The sequence below is a fragment of the Jaculus jaculus genome, chromosome 5 (genome assembly GCF_020740685.1).
Source record: "Jaculus jaculus isolate mJacJac1 chromosome 5, mJacJac1.mat.Y.cur, whole genome shotgun sequence".
Taxonomy (NCBI): Eukaryota; Metazoa; Chordata; class Mammalia; order Rodentia; family Dipodidae; genus Jaculus; species Jaculus jaculus.
In genome coordinates this window covers 169,116,819-169,135,148 of record NC_059106.1, presented here as the reverse complement: position 1 = coordinate 169,135,148, position 18,330 = coordinate 169,116,819, and the positions used below count along the sequence as shown (strand labels likewise).

General features: G+C 44.0%; 1 protein-coding gene across 2 annotated transcripts in view; it reads right to left on the bottom strand.

The window, feature by feature from the left end:
• Nucleotides 1–18,330, bottom strand: part of Ttc27 (tetratricopeptide repeat domain 27) — a 125,862-nt gene that overhangs the window by 84,678 nt on the left and 22,854 nt on the right. For both annotated transcript variants that reach the window (XM_004667337.2, XM_045151126.1), the window contains exons 6-8: nucleotides 15,907–16,071; nucleotides 10,700–10,833; nucleotides 5,286–5,398 (exon numbers count right to left, since the gene is read on the bottom strand). In XM_004667337.2, the coding sequence (XP_004667394.1) occupies nucleotides 5,286–5,398; nucleotides 10,700–10,833; nucleotides 15,907–16,071 (412 nt within the window). The remainder of the gene's footprint in view (nucleotides 1–5,285; nucleotides 5,399–10,699; nucleotides 10,834–15,906; nucleotides 16,072–18,330) is intronic.

The following is an 18,330-nucleotide window of genomic DNA, read 5'->3' as shown; positions in this document are numbered from 1 at the left end:
CTTGCTTGCTAAGCCTGCTGGCCCAGGTTCAATTCCCTTGTGCCCATGTAAAGACAGATCCCAAACTGGTACATGCATCTGAAATTTGTTTAGCAGTGGCAATAGACTGTATAACACCCGTTCTCATTCTCATTCGTTTTCATTTTCTCTGAAGAAAATAAATTAATAAATAAAGACACTTTTAAAAACTTTTTAAAAAGAAAAAAAGAATGTGGTTGGTGAAAATATGACTTTTAAGAAAAAATGTAATCTGTACCACTCACCAAAGAAAATGGAAAGAGTAAATACAGTACTAACTCCTCTATATGAAACTTATGTAATAAAGAATTACTGCTGGGCGTGGTGGCACACGCCTTTAATCCCAGCACTCAGGAGGCAGAGGTAGGAGGATCGCCATGACTTAGAGGCCACCATGAGACTATAAAGTGAAATGCAGGTCAACCTGGGCTAGAGCGAAACCCTCACAAAAAAAAAAAAAAAAAAAAAAAAAAAACAGAAAACTAACAAACAACCAGAATTACTATAATCACTAGATAAGTAAAAATTATGAAGCCCTGAAAGGCAGCACAACAGGAATTCTAAGATACTGTTGAACCAAGTCTAGTGAGTACACACATCTTAGCACAATTTGACACTATTGTATAAACATCCACATATCCTCAACACATTAACTGCATTCTAGATTACAGAGTCTAGAGCTGGGCGTGGTGGCGCATGCCTTTAATCCCAGCACTAGGGAGGCAGAGGTAGGAGGATTGCCAAGAGTTCGAGGCCACCCTGAGACTTCATAGTGAATTCCAGGTCAGTCTGGGCCAGAGTGAGACCCCACCTCGAAAAACCAAAAAAAAAAAAAAGAGATTGTAGAGTCCAGAGAAAATAGTGAGTACATGAGCAATAATGATATAAACATTGACCCAATGCATTATTGTACAATAGGAAAAAATCTGGAAATAGCCTAAACGGACAAAAGGAAAATTAACGAAGTGTGCCAAATCCCTCCAATGGAAAGCTGCATTACAACAAAATGACTGACAGGGATCCAAACACGAGCCGCACTGACGAGCGGACGATGGAGATGCGGCACGCTTACACAGCAGAGCTCTACTCAGCGGTCAGAAAATGACAGTGCGAAAGTTGCAGGGGAACGGATGGACCTGGAAGGGATGATACGTAGTGAGGTAACCCAGGCCCAGAAAGCCAAGCGCCACATGTTCTCTCTCATATGTGGATCCTAGCTACAGATGTTTGGGCTCTTTATGTGAGTTGGAATAAAACACAGTAGCAGAGGCCAGTAAGATAGAAAGGGGATACAAGGACTTAAGGGGATGGTATTATATATATGTAAGTAGAACAGCTTAATGGGGTAGAAAGGCCTAAGAGACTGAGTAAAGGACAAGTGAGGAGAGGGTTAATCAAAACCTAAGAGGGGCTGCTGGGTGTGGTGGCACATGCCTTTAATCCCAGCACTCAGGAGGCAGAGGTAGGAGGATCACTGTGAGTTCACAGCCACTCTGAGACTACATAATGAATTCCAGATCAGCCTAGGCTAGAGTAAGACTCTACCTCAAAAACCAAAAAAACCAACAAACAAACAAAAAAAAAATCTAGGAGGGTATAAATAAGTCATATGGAAACCTACGTTTTTGGACAATGGTGCACCAAAAAGCCATAGATTTTTACTAGAAAATTTTCAGTGCTAGGGATGGGATACCTTCCAATGAGTTGTTGGCCAGGGAGGTCCCTGATGATCCCCTAAAACATTATAGGGCATTACCGTAGATGGTAACACCCTATTGCTGAAGACTCCACATGCTTGGGCTGCAAGGTAACTGAGAAATTCTACTGGAACCAAGCTGAAAACCTCCTCCTTGTAAACCAGCTGACAGGAAGCTGGGGAAAGCTACACTGCTTACTACAGCACCATGGGAGAGAAAGAAGTCACTAGTGGAAATAAACAACAGTGGACACTGCAAGCCTTAAATTTGGACAACCAGGCCAAATGACCCAAGGGGTGCCACAATGGTATATGTGTTATGGGGGAAACCAACTGTTCTCTAATTAGACTGGAGGCCTGCTCCAAAGGAGGAAATACATGCCTGATACTGAAAACCTATGACGGGGGAGTCATGAGCCCTAGGGGTGTAACACCTGCTGCTGTCTGGCTAAATGAATGTATTATGCTCACCAACCTGCCCAGTAAGCACTTCTCTTAATGTTCATATTAATGCAAACCTTACTTTTGATCAGAGAAGCTTCTATTTTCAGATGTTGGTGACATCTGGGATGACTCAAAAGGCACCATGGCTGAGAAGTGACAAAGCAGAGTTCAGCACTGAAACATCTCCATCACACCCTCCCAGCTCAAGATCCATTACAGAAGAGGTGGCGGGAAGAACACAAAAGCCAAAGGAAGGGTAGGATTCCTTACAGTGCACTCTTTTTTTTTTAAATTAATTAGCTTTGTATTCAGCAAATATAGTCAGTTTGGTACCATTATTAGGCTCATCCGTGACTTACCCCATCCCTTTGGCCCCTCCTTGTTGAGGTATATGGGTCATGCACTGTGGAGTTAGCCCTCAGTTATGGGTAGGATAAATGTGTCTGCATATCATGACCCAACATGACCTGTAACACCCAGTACCATCACGTGGCTATCATCCACAATGAGCTTTTGATCAGAGAGACCTACAAGGTTTCCTAAGGTAGAAGGATCACTGAGTTCGAAGCTACCCGGGGACTACAGAGTGAGTTCCAGGTCAGCCTAGGCTAGAATAAATAAGTAAATAAAATAATCATGGCATAATTTCTGAGTTGGGTCACCATTATCAAACACGTTCTATAAACGGGTGGCGCTTGGAGTGGCAGCACAAAGCCGGCAGGTCCTGTGAGGAACGAGAGGCAGGAGGCAAATTCCTGGTAAACTTAAGCAGGAAGCTAGAAAAAGACAGAGCTTAAGAATGGGGCTGTGATGCTGCTCTCACTTTGGGTAGAGAATCTTCTCTTTTCAGGTGGCAGTGACCTTGGGATGACTCAGAAGGTATCATAATGCTGGAAAGAAGTGACTGGAGTACTGAGTAACATCTCAATCATACCTTCCAAGGCTCAGGGTCTAATACGGAAGAGGTGATGGAAAGAATATAAGAGCCAAAGGAAGGATAGGACTCCTTACAACGTGCTCCTCCAGACACAAAATGGCCTGGATATCCATGACCTCACAGTGCCTGACACTACCTACACAAGACCATCATAAGAGGAGGAAAAGATCATGACATCAAAATAAAAGAGAGACTAATGGAGATGGGGAGGGGATATGATAGAGAATGGAATTTCAAAGGGGAAAGTGGGGAGGGGCGGATATTACCATGGGATATTTTTATAATCATGGAAAATGTTAATAAAAATTGAGGGGAAAAAAAAAAAGAATGGGGATGCGGAACTAAGCTGCAGTCTGTACTCTCCTCCCAAAAGTCTCCTCTCGAAACCCATGGCTACAGTTTAGATTTAGGTCGTCCCAAGACTCACATAGTTAATGGCAGCATTGGGAGGTGGCGGAAAACGAGAGAGCGCAAGAGTAGGGCTGCGCTGAAGGAAGGAGTCACAGGGGCACGCTCCTCAGAGATTTCGCGGCCTTGGCCCTCCCCGGAGCTCTGGCTAGTACACGTGCTTCCTCTTTCTCTCCCCTCTTCCTCCCTCTCACCTCTCTATATCTCTCCCCTTGTAACATAACTGCAAGTCTGAAATCATTTCAAAACAGGCTCTACACTATTAACAATAAATCACTCCTTCAAAATGTAAATATCCTCCAAGGTCAAAACAGAAATTTTCAGGGCTAGGGAGCTCTGTGGGTAACCAAGCTTGTGGCATAAGCATGAGGGCCTGAGACTGCCTCAGTTTGGTACCCAAGCACCACATTAACAACCAGCATGCCTGTCTGCAATACCAGTCTTATAAGGAGCAGAGAATCACTGGGGCTGGCTGCTCAGCCAGTCTGATCAAAACGTCAGACCTCCGTTCAATAAAAGACTCCATCACAAGGGAATAGACACCTGACATTCTCTGGCCCTCATGCACACGCACGCGCACACACACACACACACACACACACACACACACCTGCACACTACACACAAACCACAGATACTAGACACACACATGCACAAAAAGTCATTCTTGCCTATTTTTAATAGTTTATTAAAAAATTAAGCTGGGGCTGGAGAGATGGCTTAGCGGTTAAGCGCTTGCCTGTGAAGCCTAAGGACCCCGGTTCGAGGCTCGGTTCCCCAGGTCCCACGTTAGCCAGATGCACAAGGGGGCGCACGCGTCTGGAGTTCGTTTGCAGAGGCTGGAAGCCCTGGCGCGCCCATTCTCTCTCTCTCCCTCTATCTGTCTTTCTCTCTGTGTCTATCGCTCTCAAATAAATAAATAAATAAATAAATAATTAAGCTGGAAAAAAAAATTTAAGCTGGAGCCAGGCGTGGTGGTACACGCCTTTAATCCCAGCACTTGGGAGGCAGAAGTAGGAGGATTGCCATGGATTTGAGGCCATCCTGAGACTACACAGTAAATTCCAGGTCAGCCTGGGCTGGAACAAAACCCTACCTCTAACCTCGAAAAATCAAAAAAAAAAAATCTAAGCTTGGACTGGAGAGATGGTTTGGCAGTTAAGGGACCTGCCTGTGAAGCCTAGGGGCCTCGGTTAGACTCCCCAGGTCCCAGGTAAGGCAGACGCACAGGTGACGCAAGTGCACAAGGCCACGCATGCGCACCAGGCGGTGCACGTGTCTGGAGTTTGATTGCCATGGCTGGAGGTCCTGGCATAGCAATTCTACACCCCACTCCCCACTCTTGCATGAAGAAAAAAATACACCCAATCTGTTGGCTTGCCTTAAAAAAAATCTAACCTGAGTGTAGTGGCACATGCCTTTAACCCCAGCACTCAGGAGGCAGAAGTAGGAGGTTCACTGAGAGTTCAAGGCCACCCCGAGACATAGTGAATTGCAGGAGGTCAGCCTGGGACAGAGCAAGATCCTACCTCAAAAAACAAGCAAACAACAACAACAAAAAATCTATTCCTAGTTGAGGCTAAATAAAGAAATGTTTATTATAGGAAAGAAGAAAAAAGCACATCAATTCACAAGAGATGCCTAATCTATAGCCCTTTAATTAGCTGCCCAAGAATTCCCTCTCAAATTCTGTTAGTCATAGAGGTTCACTAAAGATGTGCCCAAGTGCAAAGAAGCCAATATGCATGCTGTTTAAAGTCTGCAAATCAATCCTGAACATACCAGACTCCCAGGACGACAGCAAGCTCTTCAGCACACAGGTCAGGCATCTGAATCTGTTCACAGTCTGCTAACTTTATTTCATTCAGAACAGTATCATCATTGAGCTCAAGATTCTGTAGGCCACAGAGCAAAACATTTAGACAAAAAGTTAAATTTGCTGGGTATGGTGGCTCACACCTGAAATCCCAGTAGTAGGAGGAAGATCGCCATGAGTTCGAGGCCACCCTGAGACTACACAGTGAAGTCCAGGTCAGCCTGGGCTAGACTGAGACTCTACTTAAACAAAAAGTTATAACTGATTCATAAATTTGATTGCTAAGGGAGATGTTTGCTTACCTATTTTGCGGGGAAAAGTTAAGGAGCTTTTGAGAGTTGGGGGATTCACTATACAGCTTCGACTGGGCTAAAACATGCTCTGTAAACCAGACTGGCCTCAAACTTGATCCCTGCTCCTCTGGAATGCTAGGACTGTAAGCATGCATCACCTCATCTGGTGTAACTTACCTTCAGATTATATAGTGTGTGGTGTGTGATCGGGTTTCTTGTGAACTACTAAGGAACACTGTAGAAATGAAGGCACTGACAGTAACAACGACAGAAAATCACAGCTGCCATTGAGTCTCAGCATGAGAAGCAGCTCTGCTGACCATTTTAGGTGCGCTTCCTTTGCATATTCAGGATAATCATGGCAATGGGTATTCCTACTCCCATTCACAGGTGAAGAAGCAGAGTCACAGACTTAGAACAGCTGACCCAAGATTGCATGTGAAGCATGTGGGAAGAAAATTCTTTTATATTTTCAGTATAGTGGGGGCTGAATGAGTCAATGTGCTTTTGCATATGATTAAAATGTATATAATTCTTCAACAAATTGGTTTAGAGGCTGAACTGATAGCTCAGTGGTTAAAGTGCCTGCTTGCAAAGCCTTACAGCCCAGGTTCAATTACCGAGTACTCACATAAATAACAGTGCTTATAGTGGCACATGTGTCTGGAGTTTGTCTGTGACAATAAGAGGCCCTGGTGTGCCCATTTCCATTCTCTTTAATTGTCTCTGCCTCTATCTTGTCTCCTCAGAAAGAAAGACTGAGAAAGAGAGAGGAGGGAGGAAGGAGGGAGAGGGAAGGAGGAAAGGAGATATTATCTATGGCTAAGAGGTCAAGCTTTAGAAATAATGAAATAATAAAGACTTCATGTGCCCAAATGACAGGCTAAAGGGGCAATTTTCCCTATTGCTTATCAAACACACCCTAATTGTAGGCCCAGATTTTATCTACAGACTTACAAGAAGAAAAAAAATATATATATACACACACACATATGCCCAGGGATGGAGAGATGGCTTAGTGGTTAAACCATTTGCTTGCAAAGCCGAAGGACCCAGGTTTGATGCCCCAGTACCTACATGTCATGGTACTGAATGTCCCCCAATAGATTCAGCTTTATTAAAGCTTCTTAGATTTCCAGCTACCTAGCTGGAGGAGGTGTCACTGGGCAGATCTTAGGGTCCAGCCCTAAGTGTGGTGGTGGATTTGGAATTTCAGTGCTTAAGCTTTGCCTGGAGTTCCTAAATGTGCTTGCTTATAGTGCTGGTGTGTTTTTTCTTCTGCTTGGACCTGTGAAAGGGGGCCAGCTTCTTCTGCCACCATAGAACCTCCCCTGGATCCCTAAGCCCCAATACATATCCCTTCCTCCATAACTGGGCCTGAAGTTCACTACTACACCACAGAAGGCAGAGGCACAAGGTGGTGCAAGCATCTGGAGTTCACTGCAATGGCTGAAGGCCCTGATGTACCAATTCTCTCTACATATCTTCATCTTTCCCGCTGTCTCTCAAAACAAGATAAATAAGATTTTACAAAAATGCAAGCCCCCCTCCAAAAGCAGACCTGAAAGAATGTAAGCCTTGAGGTCATTCCTCATTCACCAGTGCAAAAATTCCTCCCCGTTCAAACAGTCTTAAGAAGGCTGGGATGGGAGCCTACATTCTAAGGGTGAACTAGAAACTACCTCCATGTAACCCAGTCAAGAAAAAAACTAGGTATAAGAAGGAAGGCCCTATAGGGAAGAGAGAAAGAATAACTTTTTCTTGGTGCACTCCTTTAATTGTAGCACTTGGGAGGCAGAGGTAAGAGGATCAACATGAGTTCTAGGCCAGCTTGGAACTACATAATGAATTCCAGGTAACCCTGGGCTAGAATGACACTGTACCTCAGAAAAGAAAGAAAAAAAGAGAAAAGAACAGGAAGGGATGGGACAGGACAGGAGGGGATGGAAGGGGACGGGAGGGGAGGGGACGGAAGGGGACGGGAGGGGAGGGGATGGAAGGGGAGGGGAGAGGAGGGAAGGGAAGGGAGAAAAGAAAGAAAGAAAGAAAGGAAGGAAGGAAGAGAGGGAGGGAGGGAGGGAGGGAGGGAGGGAGGGAGGGAGGGGAAGAAAGAAGGGAGGGGAGGGGAAGGGAGGGGAGGGGAAGGGAGGGGAGGGGAGGGGAGGAGGAGAGGGGAGAGGAGAGGAGAGGGGAGGGGAGGGGAGGGGAGGGGAGGGGAGGGGAGGGGAGGGGAGGGGAGGGGAGAGCAAAGCACTTGGAAGAAGCCAAGCCACACATCTACAGCCACGCTCCTGCACCATGAGAAGTGAACAAAAGAACCGTCCAAAAGCAGTTTGTTCTCCTTCCTGAATTATTTGGGGACTGACCCTTAAGAGCAGGCTGTTAACAGCTGCGGTTCCTGCACAGGGATGACTCCTGTCAACATTCTACCATGGGTGAGGAGGAGCTCACAAGACCCCACTCCTCAGAACAGCTACATGCTCTTCAATGCTGTGACCAATGGTAAATTGCCCATGCTCCAGTAAATAACCCCCACCCTTACTCATACAAGCAACCTAAATAACTTACTAGTCACAAAAAAATAAAAATAAAAAGACATGAAAATAGGAAGAAAGTTAAGAAGAAGGGTTTGGAACTGGAGAGATGGCTTACCAGTTAAGGTGCTTGCCTGCAAAGCAAAAGGACCCAAGTTCGACTCCCTAGGACCCATGTAAGCTTCGACTCCCTAGGACCCATGTAAGCCAGATGCACAAGGGGGCTCACACATCTGGAGTTCATTTGCAGTGGCTGGAGGTCCTGGCCCACCCATTCTCTCTCTCGCTCTCTCTCTACCTGCCTATTTCTGTATCTCTCTCTCTCTCTCTCCCTCAAAATTAATAAATAAAGAAGGGTTTTTGTAGGAGTGGATAGAGGACAAGGGAGGGTAATGGGGGTGAATTTATAATCAAAATATAGTATGATATACAAGAAATTGTCAAAAAGAGAAAAAAAATAACAGGGAAAAGGATGGGAAGGATAGTGGGGTAGGAGAAAAGCATAATGACAGACATGGATAAAAATATCATAAGGGAGCCAGGCATGGTGGCGCACGCCTTTAATCCCAGCACTTGGGAGGCAGAGGTAGGAGGATCGCCGTGAGTTCGAGGCCACCCTGAGACTACATAGTGAATTCCAGGTCAGCCTGGGATAGAGTGTGACCGTACCTCAAAAAAACAAAACAAAACAAAATCATAAGGGCTAGAGAGATGGATTAGAAGTTAAGGCACTTGTCTGAAAAACCAAAGGACCCAGATTTGATTCCCCAGGACCCACATAAGCCAGATGTACAAGGTGGTGCATGCATCTAGAGTTCATTTGCAGTGGCTGGAGGCCATGGAGTGCCCATTTGCACTCTCCATCTCAAATAAATAAAATAGAATATTCTTAAAATATTACAAAAGAAAACAATGTCATAATAAAATGCATAAATGTGTATAGTAACTAAAAATAAGTAAAAATATATTATGGAGTCTTCAGGTTAAGACGGCAGCATAGTGGCCACACCAAAGCAGTCCGGGGAGTGAATAAGCAGAAAAACAGCAAATATACTCTTCTACCTAAAAATGAAAGTGTGTAAGGAATTGTAAACCACAACAGAGAAAAAAGAGAGATGCAGAACTTCTAGCAACCACACAAACAGCCAGAATCGGCTCCCGCTGCAGTGGTCCTGGTCCACAGAGCTGCCTGGCCCTGCCTCAGCTACAGAAGCAGCTAGGTGAAGGGATTTTCCACTCACAACAGGCTCCTAGCAAAGTCAAGAAACCTGAAGAAGAAGAAAACAGGAAGGAGTTGAGAACTGCTGGAGAAGACAAACAGCAGAGCTGAACAGCTGCTGGAGGAGAAGACAACAGGAGCAGCTGAGCAGCTGCTGGAGGAGAAGACAACAGCCTAACCAAGTCCACAGCACAGCAAGGTAAAAGGGATGGAGAAATGGCTTAGCTGCTAAGGCACTTGCTTGTGCAGCCTATGAACCCAGTTTCTATTCCCTAGTACCCACATAATCCACATGCACAAGGTGATGCATGTATCTGGAGTTCATTTGCAGTGCCTGGAGGCCCTGATGTGCCCAATCTCTTTCCCTGTCTCTGTTTGTCTGTCTGTCTGTCTCTCTCTCTCCAACTAAATAAATAATAATAATTTAAAAGAAAAGAAAATACAATGTATTTAGGCCTAAAGGGAAAATATTATGTTCCTCTTTGGCTATGAAATTACTGCATATATCCAATTTTAAAATGTTCTCACGGTAACATTTCTAATCAAACATATTTAACAATCCTTACAATTGACATTTTAATGTTTTCTTATAGAATAGTTATTAAATATAGTTGAATCTATACTCTAACAGTATTAGAATGATGGCTGGAGGGATGGCTTAGCAGTTAAGGCATTTGTCTGCAAAGCCAAAGGACACAGGTTCAATTCCCCAGGACCCACATAAGGACACTAGAGCAGCTACCAACCCAAAAATGACAAGGTAATGAGAGACAGATAATAAAACTGGTAAAAAGGAATTCTCATAACTGTTTTGTTTATAAGTCTGAGGTATTTCAAGTCTCTGAATGGTTAAAATTATCCACACAAGGCCAGAGTAAAGAGACTAACAGTAAAGCTACAGGCAGAAGCTCATGTGGACAGTCCTGGCGCAGAGAAGGCTGAAACTACGGCAGGGGATTTCCAGCTCAAGGCCAACCTGCGCTACTTGTAAGATCTACCTGAGAAGCAAGCTGGGTTACTAGTGACAGCGACCTCAGAAGCAAAAAGCAGAAGGCCAAATAAGGCAGCAGCTAGAAAATCAGTCCCTGATCAGGCTGCCTTTAGTTTCTCTTCTTCTTAATTCAGACTTATTAAATGGTAGACAATTATAATGCTAATCTCTACTTACTGGTAAAAACAAAGGGTTCATCACAAAGTTCTACCTACCTACCTTGAAAAGACTTAAGAAAGTAGAAGATAAAAGCCTACTGTCATTATATTCAGTTTCAATGACAGTACCTTAACTGTTGAGCTTGGATTTTAATTCAATTAAATAACTTTACAATGCAATTTACCTTGGTTAAATATTCCTGGGGGGTGGGTGCTGGGCTGAACTCACTACAGGAAATGGCATCCTCTTCTTTTTTGACATCCAGAATTAGTTGTGCCACATACTTTTCCTGGAATCGTGTCCTTTTTCCCAAAGCACCTGAAAAAATACAACAAAATCATATGTATGGTTTTGTCCATCAGATCTACAGAACAACCATAAAGAGTGACATTGTCAACATTCTTTAGAGTTTCAAGTTTCTCTTTTTCACAAAAGATAAACCTACTTGGGGCTCACTGACATGAAAATGACTATCACACCATGTAGCCAATAAGCTGTGGTATTAGGACTCAACCCAAGATTACTGTCACTAGACTCTCAACTCTTATTGTTACTCCCCTCCTCAAAACATGACTCATGGAGACTGGAGAGATGGCTTAGTGGTTAAGGTGCTTGCCAGCAAAGACAAAGGACCCAGGTTCAATTCACCAGTACCCACATAAGCCAGAAGCACAAGGTGGTGCATGCATCTGGAATTTGTTGGCAGTGGCTACAGGCCCAAGCGTGCCCATTCTATTTGTATCTGCTTCTTTCTCTTTCTAAAATAAAAATAAATTAAAAAAAAAAACAAAATAAAATAAAAAATGACTCATGGGACTGAAAGAGGCCCTAACTACTCCAAAGTACACACCAATAACTCTACTGAAGAGAACCTTCAGGGAAGAGGGGATGTAAGACTATAACCTGTGTAAAAAACAATGAATAAGTATGATTTTTAAAAAATGACTCATAGGGCCAAGCATCATTGTGGCGCACACCTTTAATCCTAGCACTTGGTAGGCTGAGATAGAAGGAACACTGTGAGTTGGAAGCCAGCCTGGAGCTACAGAGTGAGTTTCAGGTCAATCTAGGCTAGAGTAAGACCCTACCTTAACAAAAGGAAAGAAAAAGAGACTCATGGGGCGGGACAAATGGCTCCAGGGATAAAGCACTTGCTATACAAGTATGAGAACCTAAATTCAGATCTCTACCTAGGCGTGGTGGCGCACGCCTTTATTTAACCCCAGCACTTGGGAGGCAAAGGTAGGGGAATTGCCATGAGTTCAAGACCACCCTGAGACTAACATAGTGAATTCCAGGTCAGCCTGGGCTAGAGCAAGACCCTGCCTCAGGAAAAAAAAAGAAAGGAAAGAAGGAAGGAAAGAAGGGAAGGAGGGAGGGAGGGAGAGGAGAAACTGCAGATCTCCAACATGGAGGTAAAGCAAGATGGTGTAGCGCTAACATCCGTCATCCCAGAGCTCTCAGCAGGAGAAAGATGGTGGACACAGGACAACTGCCCAGAAGCTCAAGGGCGAACGACAAACAGCACAGTGGACAGCGAACCAAAACGTTTGCTTCAAACAAGATGGAAGGCAAACACCAAAACCCAAAATCACTCTCTGACTTCTATGGATGCACCAGGGTGCACGCATGCCTGTGCTAACATATATGAACACACATAGACATACATCATACACATATACCTCCCCACAGAAAAAAAGAACTCCATGAGTGCTCTAGACAGAACTGATAAGCACGTAGGTGTGTATCTATGTGCATACACATATACGTATGCAAAGGCAGAGGGCGGTCACTCATCATTACTAGTTCAGGACCACAGGGCTCCTCTGTAAAAGAGCAGGTCCTTGGGTACTAAATTCCAAAGTCCAGAACGCTAGCTGGTTTCATAATGATACCAACATTCTATTTCTTAATACTCTGCAATAATATGACATAGAACAGCTATTTTCAGACCACTTTTAACAGAAGCAGAAGTTCCGACATGCATTCTCTGGAAATTGTACAATCACAATGAGCAGCATAAGCAGTCTACGTTTTATCCTGTGATGGGACTGGCTGGACGTTCCCTACCAGCCTTCAACACAGCATGCTCACAGCCACAGAACTGGTGCCACAACTTACTTTTTTATAGAAAGTCTACAGCTGAGTGGAAAAAAATGGGAACCTTGTCCTCATGTTTTATTTATGAGCACATTTACTATTTTTAGATTCTTTACCCTCTAATATGGAAAAAAAATGTAAGAAAAACTAATCAATATACCAAGAGTTGGGCTAGAGAGATGGCTTAGCAGTTAAGGCACTTGTCTGCGAAGCCTAACAACTCATGTTCAAATCTCCAGGTCCCATGTAAGCCAGACACACAGTGATGCAAGCATGCAGTGTTGCACATGTGCACAAGGGCACATGCATTTGGAGTTCATCTGCAGCAGCTAAAGGCTCTGGTATACCCATCCCCTCTCCCTCTCCCTCTCTCTCTCTCTCTCTCTCTCTCTCTCCCCTTCAAATAAAAAATTAGGGCTGGAGAGATGGCTTAGTGGTTAAGCGCTTGCCTGTGAAGCCTAAGGACCCCGGTTCAAGGCTCGATTCCCCAGGACCCACGTTAGCCAGATGCACAAGGGGGCGCACGCGTCTGGAGTTCGTTTGCAGAGGCTGGAAGCCCTGGCGCGCCCATTCTCTCTCTCTCCCCCTATCTGTCTTTCTCTCTGTGTCTGTCGCTCTCAAATAAATAAATAATTTACAAAAAAATTATATCAGATATCATATATATCAAGAGTTAAACCTGTATATGCAAAATAGAACATCATTAATTTTTCAAAAGTCTCCCAGGGCTAGAAAGATGGTTTAGCAGTTAATACCCTTGCCTATGAATCCTAAGGATCCAGGTTCTATTCCCCAGTACCAACATAAGCCAGATGCACAAGGTGGTACATACATCTGGAGCTTGTTTGCAGTGGCCAGAGGCTCTAGCATGCCATTCCCCCCCCCCCCCCGCTTCTCTCTCAAATAAATAAATATTTATTTATTTTAAAAGGTCTTCTAGCACCAAAATATTTTAAAATTACCTATGAAGCTAGCCTCACAAGTTTAATTTACATTTAAGTACATTTCCTATGGATGCACAGTGCATTTAAGTACAGATAAGACTCCAAGTTATTCAGGCATTGTTCCAAAAGATGTAAACTAGATATTAAGTAAGTTTTCTCAGACCAAAAAAATACATAATGAAAAGTGTCTAATAGTCCATAAAGTCATATTTAGCTCATAATGCAGCTCAAGGGTTTTACTGATTAGCACTAACTCAGAAAGAATGTGAAAGCAGAGAACAGACCTAAGAGAGACTCTAAACCTAGCCTTGGGATGATAAATATTCAACATTCACATGTAGACAGTCATATTTTGGGATGCTCAGCCCAGAGTAATCAATTGATGTCTGACTTTTCATTAATTCATTCATACTGAATGCCAACTATACTGTAATACATTAAGGATAAAGCAATACATAAAAAGAAAGCAATGTTTCTTATTTGGCTCTCAAAAGAAGAGACAACAGAGGTTTCAGGAGAAATTCTATAATTCATTCACTTTCAACACTTATGTGTGGAATGCCTACTACTGAGCAGATGGTACTGCAAAGCACTGAAGGTGAACAGCGTGGAATATACCATGAGCAGGAGGGAGGTAAGTGGATCTTGACAAAACTGGGTGCCACACAGGGGCCAAACTAGGCTGCAGGCCTATACCCAGAACCAAGCAGTCAGACAGTCATGTGCGTGCCACCCAGCTTCTATTACTAACAAGTATTTAATGGGATTAGGATAAGAAACGGGAATCTCTAGGAAAAAGCAAGAATGCAATTCCAAATTTGTCTTAAAAATATAATTTTTTTTTCCAAGGTAGGGTCTCACTCTGGCCCAGGCTGACCTGGAAGCACTATGTAGTCTCAGGGTAGCCTTGAACTCACAGTGGTCCTCCTACCTCTTCTATCCAAGTGCTGGGATTAAAGGCGTTCGCTACCACACCTGGCTCTAAAATATAAATTTTTGGGCTGGAGAGATGGCTTAGCGGCTAAGCGCTTGCCTGTGAAGCCTAAGGACTCCGGTTCAAGGTTCCCTGGGTCCCACGTTAGCCAGGTGCACAAGGGTGCACATGCGTCTGGAGTTCGTTTGCAGTGGCTGGAGGCCCTGGCGTGCCCATTCTCTCTCTCCCTCTATCTGTCTTTCTCCCTGTGTCTGTTGCTCTCAAATAAATAAATAAAAAATGAACAAAAAATTTTAAAAAATAAATAAAAGAATCTCTTTTATTATATATATATATATAAATAAATTTTTAAATAAGCTATTTAAAATGCATTTTCATGAAAGAAAGAATAAGTAAGCTGGGCCAGGGAGACGGCTCAGCACGCAAGAGTACTTGCCACACAAGCATGAGGGCCTAAGGGAGCCTGACTCTCCTGAGTTTGGTTCCCCAGCGCCCACGCAAACATCTGCATGTAGACAAAATCATCAAATACTAAAGCAGACATGGTGGTAAATGCCAAGAACCCCAGCACGTGGGAAACTGGGCAGAAATATCAGAAACTTGCAGCCCACTTGGGCAACACAGCAAGAACCTGGAAAATGTCAGGAACAGAGACCCTTAATTACAAATGCAGCCCAAGTCTGCTTTTATCCTATCATGGATCTAACTCTATTCACGAAACTTTAACTTAAAAAAAAAAAAAAAAGTAAAAAAATTCAGCTGGGCATGGTAGTGCACACCTTTAATCCCAGCACTTGGGAGGCAAAGGTAGGAGGATCACTGTGAGTTCAAGGCTACCCTGAGACTACATAGTGAATTTCAGGTCAGCCTGGACTTAGAGTAAAACCCTACCTCAAAAAAAAAAAAAAAGTAAAAAAATCAAATACTAGTATGTAACACAAACTGCCAAACTAGCCTTATTATAAAAATAAAATCAGGGCTAGAGAGATGGCTCAGCAGTTAAAGTGCTTGCCTGCAAAGCCTAATGAGCTGGGTTTGATCCCCCAGGACCCACATTAGCCAGATGCACAAAGTGGTGAATGCATCTAGAGTTTTTTTGCAGTGGCTAGAGGCCCCGGCACACCCATTCTCTATCTCTCTTCTCTCTATCTCTCCCTGCTTGCAAATAAATAAATAATATATTTTAAAATAATAATATTTTAAAAGATAAGCTGGGCATGGTGGTGCATGGCTTTAATCCCAACACTCAGGAGGCAGAGGGAGGAGGATCACTGTGAGTTCGAGGCCACCCTGAGAATACACAGTGAATTCCAGGTCAGCCCGAGCTAGAGTGAGACCCTACCTCAGAAAACAAAAAGCATAAAGTAAAATAAACAAAATAAAATCAAATATCCATAAAAAGTAAAGTCTTACCTGTCAAATCAATTTGCAATTGACTGAAGTCTTTAGCAATACTGAACTGATCTTTTGCTTTTCTGTACTCATAGTAATGTAAAAACACATGTGCACATTCCAGATGGAACTGAATTCTCAACAGCCGACCGGAGTCGCCTTCAAACAGGCTCTCTAGCTTCCCCACTGCAAGGCAAAAGACGAAGCACTACAAGTCATGAGGTGAAAATGGTGAGTCCACAATGTTGAACTACACATGACGTAGTTTCTGCTCTTGAATACTTTTGCATACAGACAGTAAGAGGCACAAATATAGTAACAGTTGACAGCTAGCCCTGTCTGTGCACTTGTGTGCACCAACACAAAGCTAGACACTTTGTACATCTGGCTTTACGTGGGTCCTGGGAAACTGAACCTAGGCCAGCAGGCTTTATAAGCAGGCACCCTTAACTGCTGAGCCATCACCCAACGCAAGATCTACTTTGTACAGAGGTTAGTAAATACCTGGGAGACACAAGATCCACCAGTACAAGAGAGCCCTGACTGCCTAGCTAGCATGAGAAAAGTCATCTCTATCCCATTGGCCGGGGCCCAGGGAACATTATCAGAGGAAGTGGCAAATTAAATGGAATTAAATACGAGTGCTGTTCTCAAATGCTAGCCTGAGAACCTCTTCCAGGGAGATGGTAGTACATACTAAGGAGTCTCAAAACTCATCAAAGGCCTGGAGAGATGGCTCAGAGGTTAAGGCACTTGCCAGAAAAGCCTAATGACCTGGGTGCACAGTGGCACACGCATCTGGAGTTCATTTGCACTGGCTGGAAGCCCTGATGTGCCCATTCGTGTTCATTCTCTCTCCACACCACCCCTCTCCTTTCCTCCCTCTCCCTCCCTCCCTCTTTCTCTCTCTTTCTCTGTCTCTCTCTTTCCTTGCAAGTAAATAAAAATAATTTTTTCAAAAACTCATCACTATGGGCTGGAGAGATGGCTTAGCAGTTAAGTGCTTGCCTGTGAAGCCTAAGGACCCCAGTTCAAGGCTTGATTCCCCAGGACCCACATTAGTCAGATGCACAAGGGGGCTCACACATCTGGAGTTTGTTTGCAATGGCTAGAGGCCCTGGCGTGCCCATTCTCTCTCCCTCTCTCTCTGCCTCTTTCTCTCACTGTCACTCTTAAAAAAAAATCATCACTAGGGCCAGGCATGGTGGCACATACCTTTAATCCCAGCACTTGGGAGACAGAGGTAAGAATGTCGTGAGTTCAAGGCCACTCTGAGACTACACAGTGAATTCCAGGTCAGCCTGGGCTAGAGCAGAAACTCTACCTGGAAAAAACAAAACAACAACAACAAAAAAAAAAAAAAAAAAAAAGAGGAAGGGGCGGAACAACAGGAGCAGCCGCTGAATATGTAAGAAAAAAATAGAGAGAAATCTGTCACCCAGAGGACAGCAAGCCACAGTGGACGGGAACAGGAGACACTGCACCCCATCAGCACACTCTAGCCCACATGCTGCTCTGCAAAGCAAATTCATGCTAGCTCATGCAGACCAAAGTTCCCCAGGTTAAGGGCCAGAAACAAAGACAAACATACTTCTTAAAGCATATACTTCAATCAGAAGTCAAAGAATTCCTATAGATAAATTTCCAATAAATATAAAGAAAATAAAACAGAACCCGATGTGGTGGTGCATGCCTTTGATCTTGGGAAGCAGAGGTAGGAGGCTCACTAGCCACCCTGAGACTACACAGTGAATTCCAGGTCAGCCTGAGCTAGAGTGAAACCCTACCTCAAAAAACCAAAGGAATCTTGCCTGCCTGGTATGGTGACACACACCTTTAATCCCAGCACTCGGGAGACAGAGGTAGCAGGATCGCCAAGAGTTCAAGGCCACTATGAGACTACACAGTGCCTTCCAGGTCAGCTTGGGCTAGAGAGAGACCCTACCTTGAAACTCAAAAAAATAAAAAAGAAAGAAAAATAGAAAACACTAACACCTGAATGCATGGATTCGCAGAGACATCCCAGGTGAAATTAGCAGATACAATGTATGAAATATTTAATAGCCTCAAGAAGTAGCCAGGCATGGTAACGCACACCTTTAATCCCAGCACCCGGGAGGCAGAGGTAGGAGGATCGCCATAAGTTCAAGAGCACCCTGAGACTACAGAGTTAATTCCAGGTCAGCCTGGACCAGAGTGAGACCCTACCTCGAAAAACCAAAAAAAAAAAAAAACAGAAACGAACCAGCCCAGCCCAGGACAAGGAGTCGACTAAGAGTCTAGAAAGTGCCTGGGGAGATCTCGGTGGAAAAAGCACTCGCCATGCAGCCGTGAGCACCTGGGTTCATACCCCAGAACCATGCAAGGACGGGCTTCTATAGTCCCAGCATAGCAGTGACAAGATGGGAGGCAGAGACAGGAGAATTTCTAAGAAGCTCAGAGCCC